The 11,731-nt window shown below is 40.6% G+C and overlaps 1 protein-coding gene across 2 annotated transcripts in view; it reads right to left on the bottom strand.

The window, feature by feature from the left end:
- Positions 1–8,079, bottom strand: part of ARHGEF25 (Rho guanine nucleotide exchange factor 25) — a 266,626-nt gene extending 258,547 nt beyond the window's left edge. For both annotated transcript variants that reach the window (XM_075265638.1, XM_075265637.1), the window contains exon 1: positions 7,683–8,079. In XM_075265638.1, coding sequence (XP_075121739.1) covers positions 7,683–7,787 — 105 coding nt within the window. In that variant the 5' untranslated portion in view covers positions 7,788–8,079. The remainder of the gene's footprint in view (positions 1–7,682) is intronic.
- Between the last annotated feature and the right edge of the window lie 3,652 nt (positions 8,080–11,731).

Raw genomic sequence — 11,731 nt, forward strand, 5'->3', positions numbered from 1 at the left:
TGCAGCATGAGACATTGGTGCATTATCATGCATGAAAATAATCTTGCTGCGGAATGCACGGTTCTTCTTCTTGAACCATGGCAGGAAGTGCTGTTTGAGAAACTCCACATACATTATAGAGTTCATCTTTACCTCTTCAGGGATCCTAAAGGGGCCGAAAATCTCTCTCCCTATGATTCCAGCCCAAAACATTACTCCACCTCCTCCTTTTTGGCACCGTAGCTGTACTTGCATGAGGTGTCCATCAACCAGCCATCCTCCACTCCATCCATCTGGACCATCGAGCATTGCATGGCACTCATCGGTGAACAAAACAGTTTTGAAGTCAGTCTTCATGTATTATTTGGCACACTGGAGCCGTTTCTGCTTGTGTGCAGTGGATAGAGGAGGTCAACAGAATGGCTTACGCACAGCTACAAACCTCTGAAGGACCCTCCATCTTGTTGTTCGGGGGATGTGTGTGCTGTGAATCAGCTACATACTTCTTGATTGTGCGATGATCACGATGAAGTGTCTTGGCAATGTTGATTGTAGTCATTCCTTGACCTAAATACTCCACAATTTGTTGCTTCTCAGCAGCTGACACATCCTTTTTCTTTCCCATTTTGGCAGAAAATGTAGGTTGCTTAATAATGTGGGACAACCTTCTTAAGTAGTCTTGCCTTTAATTGGACACACCTGCCAAACTAATTAGCACAGGCATCTGCAATTGCTTTCCGTGATATAAAGAGCCCTGACACACATCACCATCAATGAGCTTAACTGACAAACAAAAAAATTCTTACCTTATCACTCCTAAATACTTTTTGCATAATAATGTGGAACACAGTGTATATGCCAAATGGAATTTGGACATCATAGAGAAGAGTAGACTGTTCAAGACACCACAATTTAAGGTGCATGATAAATTTAGAAACTTAGAAACAAAGAAGATTGTTGGCATTGTCCATCTAGTCTGCTCTTATATTACCATTGTATCTTATGATAGACAAGTGTTAATCCCAGACATGCTTATATTCATTTACTGTAGATTTCCCAATTGAAACTACTTAAAGTTTGTTCCAAGTCTCAACTATTCTTACAGTGAAATACTATTTCCTGACATTGCTTCTGATCTTCCCCCAGTTCCAGATTGTGCCCCTTGTTCTTGTGTTTAGTTTTTTATTAAAACACATCCCTCCTGAATGTTATCTATACCTTTACAATATGTAAAGGTTTTAGTCATGTTTCCCCCTTCCCTTCTTTCCTCAAGACTATACAGGTTAAGTTCTTTAAGCGTCTCCTGATGATTTATTCTTCATACGTTCTATCATGTGTACCCATTATTTTTCCTCTGAGGGGGTGTTCACACTTGCGCCTGTGTCCGCCCTGTGCCACTCTGCCAGGTTTCCTTCCTCAGTCCCGAGAAACTGGACAAGGGACGGCTTCCCACCGGTGTTTATTCTTAAAAACCCATTCAAATGAATGAGTTTTAAATCTGACCATCAGGAAGCCATCCCCTCTCCAGTTTCTTGGGGCTGAGGACACAAACCCGGCAGAGTGACACAGGGTGGACACCGGGCGCAGTGTGAACACCCCCTATGTCTTTTTTGTAAGTTGGGTTTCCAGAAATAGGCACAGTATTCCAGATGAGGTCTCACCAGCGCTGTATACAGCAGGATCACAATCTCTCTTTTCCTTCAGAAAATTGTTTTTAGTTATATCTGAAGAAGAAGAAGCCAAAGAGCTTCGAAACGTTATATTCTGTCATCATTATGAGTTAGCCATTAAAAAAGGTATCATCTACTGAAGACTCTCAAGTTTTTTGTTTTTATATCTGTTCCTACGGGTTATTCCTCTAGCTATGCGGCCCAACATCCTCCTTGCTTCCCCATCCACCTGCCCGCACTGTGCACTCATTTTTAGGTTGTCAGAAATCAGGACACCTAGATCATTCTTTACTGACGTCCTGCCAATATGATACTCAGATAAAGGATTTCTTCTCCCCAAGTGCATGATCTTACTTTTGGAAACATTTATCTGCTGTTTCCATTGTTTGGACCCTACATTCAGTAAAGTTAATTCAAGTTATACAAAGCTCTCCAGGAGTACCAACCCTATTACACAACTTTGTATCATCAACAAATAGGCAAACCATATCTACCAAAACCTTCTCCTAGGTCACTTACAAAAAATATTACCCAGAACAGATCCCTAAGGTAACCACTTGTGACTTTTCTGGCCTCAGACTGCCATTAACAACAATACTCTGAAATCTGTTTTTTAACCAACTGTGAATCCAGAGAACTGTCCAGGGGTTAACCCTCCTACAGTTCTCAATGTGTCCTGCTCAGGGCTTGAGTGCATTACAGTTCACCCCAAATAGAACATGTTTGGGACACTTGACATTGGCTAGAGCCACAATCTTGGTCTCATTTTAAATCCAGGAATCTTGCCTGTAGGCCACATAGACTTAGAAATATCATTGGTGAAAGTGAAGGTGCATGTATTAGCATGAATTAGCAAGTAGAAGACCATCCATATTAAAATTCAAAAGGTATTTTTAAAGTGGCCAACCCCTTTATAGAAGCCCGAACTGCATCATTTCAGCTGTCGGAAATCTTTTGACACCCAGTTACATTGTATCTGCCAGTAGTTTCCAAGCATGCCTCTGTTATTCAGTTTGAAGCCCCATTTTGCGTAAATTACAGTTTCACTTATATGCAGATGAGGGTTAAAGTGCTTGGGAGGACGTGCCTTAGGTTGGTTGGGCTTTGGTCTCAGCTTTAGTTTCCCAGACAAAACACTTTTCTCCTCATTTACTTAAATGAAAATGGGGCTGCAATGCTGAATTACAGCAGCATATTTGGAAACTGTTAAATCACCACTACAATGTACTGGTATTAGATATATAACCAATTTACTGTTGACAGACTCTCTTTAAGCTATTGTCAATGTATAGGAAAATAGGTACATTTTACATGTGAGTAAAATAATGTACATGAGATGAACATAAAAAAATGAGTATATATCAGTATATATAACTACTAGTTATATAACTACTAGCATCTGCCCATGACTCCGTCTGCGGGTTGGTGTTGGCGCTGAGCCGCTTATATTTAGCCAATTGCTGTTGTGGATGATCCGCCTGCTCCCGCATCTCGGCTCTGCTACATCACTGCATATGCGCAGCATACTCAGTTGCATGTACATCTCTGCATATGGAGATCGTACTCAGCTGTGCTACAGCGCTGTCTAAGCTCTGCTACATCTGGCCATTTGGATTAGAGGGGTGTTCTTATGTCAGTGTCTGAGCAGCTTCTGTGTTGGAAACGGATGTTGCAGAAATTTGCCACAGTTCGATCAGCCTGCTCCCGCGTCTCGGCTCTGCTACATCGATGCATATGCATAGGATACCCAGCTGTATGTACATGTTTGCATATGGAGTGCCTATAGAGGTGTGCTACAGCGCTGCCTAAACTCTGCTACATCGGGCAATTGTGATTACAGGGGTTTTGTTATGTGACTGTATGAGCAGCTTCTGTGTTACAAAGGACTGAACGGATGTTGCTGAAATGTGCCAAGGTTCTCCCCCCCTGCCCCATCAGAGGCAGAACACCACATTCCCTGTAGTACTCACTGAAACTCTACACCCGATATAGTCCTCTTGCCCACACACATCCTGCATGTTCTGTAGTCTCCTGATCTTCTATGAGACTCCATTTTCTTCAGCTTTCACACTGTCCAGCTTCATCCTATTTAGCTCCGCCCACAAAATAGTGTGTAGCTCCGCCCACTGCCTAGCATAATCCTATCTGAGAATGGCTCAAGGACCTGTGATGACGTCATCACAGGTCCTTTAGTGTAGTGTGAACCTAAATTCCTTCACTGCGGTCATGTAGTGACGTCATTTACTGGGATAAAAAGTAGCCTATGTTTTAATCGTGGTTCCTATCTATGTATGTGGCAAATTTCATGCAAATCCATTCAGCCGTTTTTGCGTGATTGAGGAACAAACATCCAAACATCTAAACCCACAAATTACAACAGTAGACCTGAACTCATATTCAATATACATACAGTAAATAACGCAAAAATACAAAATTTTATTTAATACAATATACACATACAAAGCAAAATTATATCAAAAAGGTGTTGATTCTTGATGCACGGGCAAAATGTATAAATCCGATAGGATATGGAGTAACCACTGAACCACTGAAGGGTTCTCGCTTGGGGAGAAGGGGGGGAACTAGTTGTCAAGGGGATGCAAACAAGACACTTCTATGTATTTGGATGAAGAGTAAGGGTAAGTTCACACGGGGTTTTTCGGTCCTGACCAAAAAGACAGCTCCGATTGAAATCAACGGAAGCCGGTCAGTTCTTTTTTCTGGGTGCCGTTTGTTCCAGCTCTCAGGAAAAAAAAACCGACATGCTCATTCTTTCAAGTGGATACCTGAAGACACCCCCTCCCAACTAGGCTCATTCATTGGGCCTAATCCGGAGCGGAGTGCGCGGCCGGATGCCGTTGCAGTGCACTGGCTTTCAGTCGCGGCTGCCCGGCTTTTGGACTGGAACCTGAGGCAGCCTCCACCTCAGGTTCCGGTCCAAAAAACCCTGTCTGAACTTACCCTACGTTCACACAGAGTTTTTTGGTCAGGAATTTGGTCAGAAAACTAACTCAAATTCCTCCTCCAAAAAATGCCTCACCATACAGTCCTATGGTGAGGCGTTTTTAGGAGGAGGAATTTGAGTCAGTTTCCTGACCAAATTCCTGACCAAAAAACTCTGTGTGGGTAAATTCACATGAAGTTTTTTGGTCAGGGTTTTGAGGCCGTATTCGCGTCAAAACCCTGACCAAAAAGACGGCTCCCATTGAAATCAATGGGAGCTACTTAGGTGTTTTTTTCCGGGAGCCGGAGTAGCGAGGTGCTCATTCTTCAGGTCAAGTTGCCTTGCGATTCGGCCTGAAGACACTCCCTCCTCTGGACTAGGCCCATTCATTGGACCTAATCCAGAGCAGAATGCGCGGCTGGATGCTGGTGCAGTGCACCGGCTTTCAGTCGCGGCTACCCAGTTTTTGGATCGGAACCTGAGGCAGCCTCCACCTCAGATTCCGATCCAAAAAACCCTGTTTGAACTTACCCTGTGAACGCAGCCTAAACGTACTGAATCTTTGTCCCTGGAGAAGGAAAGGCTATCTATAGCTCTGACCAATATGCAAGTAGTATATATTATAGAAACCAACCCCTATCTACATGCCAGTGTATTATACCAAAGAGGACACAGAATGTTAAATATATCACTAACGTTTGGACAAATGTTAAATAAAATACACACCCAAGACCCCAGAAGACTTAATAACCCAAAATATACATTTAACTACACAATGTATTTAGTAAACTTATTACTTAGAAAAGAGAGATATTCTTACAGTCCTTATTATATCAGACACATGTAACTATCTGCTACATGTGTAAGCTAAAACCCATGAGAGCACGACTTGCAGCTTGGGCACCTTCATCTACATAGAAGGAGTCCCTCTTATGATGATATTTTTCCTTAAAAGAACATTTTGTAAGAATTGCTCTTGGATGCCGTCCATAAACTGAGTTCTTTTTCACCACCATGTAGTTGTATGCATATCTCATTACAGAAGTTTAGCAGGGCTTGTTATTCCCAAAGAGAACATTTTGCCCCTGGGTCCTGGGTGTGAAAGTTCATGAGAAGAACACACCTTGGTAAAGATTCCTATGGGAATGAGTGCATGAGCATATCTACTGGAAAAACGTCTTAAAGTAGAAGCCTAGTGATCTATACCCAGAGGCCACAAATAACTCCATTGGTCCAAAGATGGGAATGTAAACATATCAAAGCATTGAATTTTATCTCAGATGCCACTAAAAGCTGACCCCCACCTCTTAAAGAAGACCTTCTCATCCTAGCTATTAAGCTGTCAATGTGTCTGCCAGACCTGTACACACATCACCCAACATGTCCTGGTCTCCTTTGACATGTACTTCTGTAGGATCTTTGGTGTCCGCATTAACATTTGTATTCAGTCATTGCACCCATATAAAAAAACGACAAAGAAACTTTCATACAGAAACCAAGAAGTTAAATTCAAGAGCACCAATCCCTTATCTGGATCTGTGTGTTCCCTCCCTCTGATCTAATTCTCTGCTTTGTCTCAGTGTCTCAGCTTTGAAGGCAGCCAACTACTTAGTTAAAAAAATAAACTTTTGGGTGATGCAATGAACCTCAGGATGTCTACCCTTGACTCTTTCAGGACAGTCAATGAGTAGAAGTACTGTATATTACCACCGCACATTACGATCAGGCCTACTATACACGGCATTTTAGCGTATTATATCTCTATGCTATTGTATTGGCAAAAGCTGATTCCAAATCTAGTAACTCCTCTTTAGTTTCCACATTAAAAACAATAGAAAAATAGAATAAAAATGATATGAGATGTGACAGCATGAAGCATGGACGTGAATGGAAACCAAGTGTTTCTGATTTAGAAAGCAACCCCTCCTCCCATAGCCCCTATAGAGAATGTTTGAAAATAGAAAAGCAGAAAAAAAAAGATGAAGACCAATGTTGCATAACAGTATGTGGAGCTTATATAGTCAGTAGTATACACAATACCTGTATATACATTAGTCCGTTTCCAATAGATAGATAGATAGATAGATAGATAGATAGGACAGATCTTACTATAATAACAAATATAGATAAATAAATAGATTTTATGGGAAATTATGTAAGTAGATCTTGGACCACAGCAGAAAATAGACACACACACAGCAGGTATATTCACCTCCACAAAGATAGTGCCCTGGGCAGTACCAAATTCAAGCCTATACATGAGTTTACCTGTACACCATTCTTTAACTATGGGACCAAAATAAATAAATGGTACCTGTTTCTATGATACACATGAATTCTTAGATAGTGCTTAAAAAAATAACTAAACTCTCCGTATTTTAAGTAGATCCGTGAAACCTTATTACAGTCTTGTCTTGACTTTTAGTGCCTATTAGACTAGTTTTACTAAATGTTCCCTTCCTCAATATCGAGTTTAGGAAAGTGCTGCTATACGAGACTTGACATTATAATTAGAATTGTAACTAAGCAATGGTTATGCTTTGCACATGTAATATTATAGTAGCGATTCCTTTACACCTTTTATATGCTCAGTGTACATTTTTGGAAAATTCCATATACTTTTATCAAACACAATATAATAATCATCATACTATATAATATAGTAGTAGTTACAGTAGTAGTAGTATATACCACAAAAACAGACTATGCAAACAATAAAAATTGTCAGAATACATTTACTTGTCAGATAATAACCTCTGCGATCGTTCGCTAGACGTCCAAGATCTCTTACCTGCTACTTTATTACATTAAGACATTGTAGATTTTTATTACTTCTATACTTGATTGTACTGAATGTACTTATAATATCTAAAGTTAAGAAGGAAGACCAGAGCTTGTTTTCTGATAGTTTAGATAATATTAGAAATACGTATTTTTAGCATAGTTTTCAGCATGTATAGGCTTTGCAATATCTATTATATGAATTGGTATATTTTACAGCAAATATGATGTTTATCTATTAACATGACATCACTGCCCTGAGTTGAAAATATAGACCACATAGGAGTAAAAAGCCATAGAGCACATACCCACTGATGACTTGGAAGTACCAGGGACCCTAGGATATCAGCCATAGCACCCAGCATCTGATCTGTACGCCCCACATGTCTCTGAGGATTCTTCATGTTATACATCCAACTCCTTGAGGAATACTGCAGTTAATCCTTAGCCCAGTCTCCACTTCTCAGCCACAGCTTGGGGCTGCACCCATTTAAGTTGTAGGTCGTAGCTCCAGATGTAGGAAAGTGTCAGAAGTGGAAGGTTAAGCGAGTAGAGAAGAGAGTGTGTGTGAGAGTCTATGTGACACAGCAGAGCAGATTGCTGAGAGGCAGGGAGAGGCAGCAGCACAGCAAGCTAAACAGTGATAAATCCTTGCAACAAGTACAGAGCCAGTCCCTTTCACCAACTCCCCTCACAAGCCTCACTGGCCTCCTTGCTCTGTTGTGGAAGGCGGCCATATGTTTGGTGTAAGTTACCGTAACATCCCATGCAACAGCTGGGCTTGGAAGGAGATGCTTAACACTTTCACTGCCAGAAAAGCTTTGATGAAAACCATATTCTCATTATTCGCAACTGAACGACGGAATGGATTTGATATACTTGGCTCTTGCTATTTCTTTCATACCTCTGTCTTAGCAAATCTTGTATTTTATTATTAATATTACAAATCAGATGTCTCACTGGTCAGAATGGTGTGTATATGGCCCTTCAGGAGCCCCTTGTTACATAGAAACTTTAGGAATCTAGCCCGATAGGTAAATGATCCATCAGCCATTCACTAGAAGAGGTTAGAAAACAAACGTTTTGCCAACACATGTGCAAGGTTCAAGGCTCAGTCACTGGTTTACTAGCGGTATGTGCAAGGTTCAAGGATCAGCCACCAGTTTACTAGTGGTATGTGCAAGGTTCAAGGCTCAGTCACCGGTTTACTAGTGGCATGTACAAGGTTCAAGTATCTGCCACCAGTTTACTAGTGGTATGTGCAAGGTTCAAGGATCAGCCATCAGTTTACTAGTGGTATGTGCAAGGTTCAAGGATCAGCCATCAGTTTATTAGTGGTATGTGCAAGGTTCAAGGATCAGCCATCAGTTTATTAGTGGTATGTGCAAGGTTCAAGGCTAAGCCAACGGTATACTAGTGGTATGTGCAAAGTTCAGGGCTCAGCCACCAGTTTTCTAGTGGCATGTACAAGGTTCAAGACTCAATCACCGGTTTACAAGTGGTATGTGCAAGGTTCAAGGCTCAATCACCGGTTTACTAGTGGCATGTGCAAGGTTCAAGGTACAATCACCAATTTACAAATGGTGTAAGTAAAGGGAAGGGGCATAACGGCATAACTGTAGGGGGTGCAGAGCTGGAAATCACTATTGGGTTCTTTGTGGACCCAGATACTTCTCTGCAACATAACAAAACACAAGTATTATAGATAGCACATGGTAAGAGGGAGCGAGAAAGGCACTCATACACAGTAATACCCAGTAATATGAAAAAATTCAAAAAATAATAATAATAAAATTTAACTTTTAATGTTTAAAATCAAAATATCAAAAATATATTCCATAAACACAATGGACAAAAAAAAATCAGAAAAATTAAATACAAATTCACAAGGGCATCCAAAAAAAAAAGACAAAACTGCCATATGGAAACTTCCTTACACGTTTCGAGGCATGAGCCCTTTATACACACTACATTGGGACTGATTTATTAACCCCTTCCCGCTTCAGGCATTTTTCAATATTTGGTTTTCCCTCCCCACCTTCCAAACCCTGTAACTTGCTTATTTTTCCACTAACAGAACCATAGGAGGGGTTAATGTTTGTGGAACAAATTGTACTTCATATTTAATATTCTGTACAATTTACTTGTAAGCTGGAAAAAAATTCAGAAGAAAGTGTAATTGGAGAAAAACTGAATTTGTACAACTTTCTTATGGGCTTTGCTTTTACCATTGTTTTCACTGTGCAGCCAAAATGACAGAACACCTGTATTAAATGGTTCAGTTAGATTCCAGGGATACCAAATTCCAATTTTTTTTTTACATTTTAACCTCATAAAAGAATCCAAAACTTTGCAAAAAAAATAAAAATAAATTTTTTTGGAATTGCCATATTCTGATACCCATAAATTTTTTTATATTTCATATGGTATAATTTTTTGTATACGTTTGTAGATTAGGCATTTTCGAACTCAGGGATACCTAATGTGTATGTGTTTCACTTTTTTTTTTACTTTTCTATGAGTTCTAGGGAAAGGGACCCCCAGGGGCTCTAATCAATACCCTGTGTTTGCGTGGGTTTCCTCCGGGTACTCCAGTTTCCTCCCACATTCAAAAGACATACTGATAGAGAATATAGATTGTGAGCCCTATATGGGACAGTGACTGTCAATGTCTGTGAAGCGCTGCGGAATATGATAGTGCTATACAAGTAAGCATAAAATAAATTAAACAATAAATAAAATAATGCAATGTAGCCTATAGTACAAGTGCCATGTCAACCAATCACAGACTCCGGATTTTGTTTGAGATGGGGGGACGCAGTATCTATGGCAAACATGGCACATCAGTCAGGCTTGACCAAGGCGTTTCCGAAGCTAATGTCCATGATCACTGTAAGCACTGATTGTGACATTAGTGCTGGGTTTCCGCTGTATAATACAGTGGAAACCTGATGGCTATAGAAGCCAATCAGCTCCTGAGAAGTCACTATAATAGTTTATATACAAAGTTGGAAGAGGGTTCAATTCAGCACCATGTTTGCCAGTTTAAGGCTAAGGCCCCATGGGACAACCCACAGCTATAAAGCCGTGCAAGAAAAACCATGGAGGCAACGCATCACGGGTCTTCCTGCGGCAATTTAAACAGAAAGTTCGCAGAGTTACAATTATACCTATGGGGAAACTGCCAGAGTGTCCGTAGGTATAATTGATGTGCTGCGATTTCCAAAAACACACCAGTTTTGGAAATCGCAGCATGTCCGCGCCACGGTTTTTACCACAAAGTGGGTATGGGATTCGCTTGAATCCCATTCACTTTGCAATTACTGTAAAATGCCACGATTTTTCCTGCCACATTTCCATCGGGCCCTAGCCTAAGGCCGGGGCAAATCGCGGTGTTTCCAACCCAAAGGGGCTTGGCCGTAGGCTAAGGCCTCAGGTTGCGGAAAAGCAGCTTTTTTCGTTGCATTTTTTTTTTTAGCCAAAACCAGGGGTAGATTGAGCAGAAGGTAGAAACATAAGAGCTTCTATTAAAATTCCCAATCATTTTGTAGATATTACTGGCTTTGGTTAAAAAAACTGCAACATAAAAAGCTGCGTTTCCGCAACGCGGGGCCTTAGCCTTACTCCATTTGTGTATGAATAAGATGCCTCAAAATTAAGAGACTTTGGCTTTTTGATAGGTTTAGCTCACCATTTGAAGGCTCTGCGTGCCAAAAATTTAATTCACAAAGCTGGTATATGGTAATAAGATCCCAGGATCCAGCAATATAAATCTAACGTGTATGGGTGGCGTAGACTTTCCTACAATTTTGAGTTCCCATAGAGGGGGGGGGGGTAGTTCTAGTATGGACCTATTGTCTGCCAGGAGTCAGTTTTGTGGTTACCATAAAGTAGAGGCAGTTGTAGAGTGTGGTGACCTCTTCTGTCCTATTTATTTATTTTTCTGAATGTCTCCGCACTGTTTATATCCCTCGTAATACTATGTACACACTTCAGCTGAGATGTGTCACGTGCCTTGTCTGGCAATAATCTTATATTTTAAACAGACGTTACATTACAATGACAATAAAATATTTAGAGAAAAATCACAAAGTACAGCTTGTAATATTTAGAGTATAATTAGCCGCCGACATACAAAATGTCATCTATGAAGCAAAGGATCACACGTCAAAAACAAAAGCCCTTTAGGGAAGTCACATGGCTTCGATTGGTTGTATTTCTTTATATGGGAAATTCAAGAATTGTAAGGTCAACACTACACAGGAGTGGGCTGAGACGTCTGGACTTCATTCTGTGCGATAACATAGACGGCAAAGATCAAATTCACAGATTTCTGTTCATAGTCAAGAGGAAAGGG

The sequence above is a fragment of the Leptodactylus fuscus genome, chromosome 2, assembly GCF_031893055.1.
Source record: "Leptodactylus fuscus isolate aLepFus1 chromosome 2, aLepFus1.hap2, whole genome shotgun sequence".
Taxonomy (NCBI): domain Eukaryota; kingdom Metazoa; phylum Chordata; class Amphibia; order Anura; family Leptodactylidae; genus Leptodactylus; species Leptodactylus fuscus.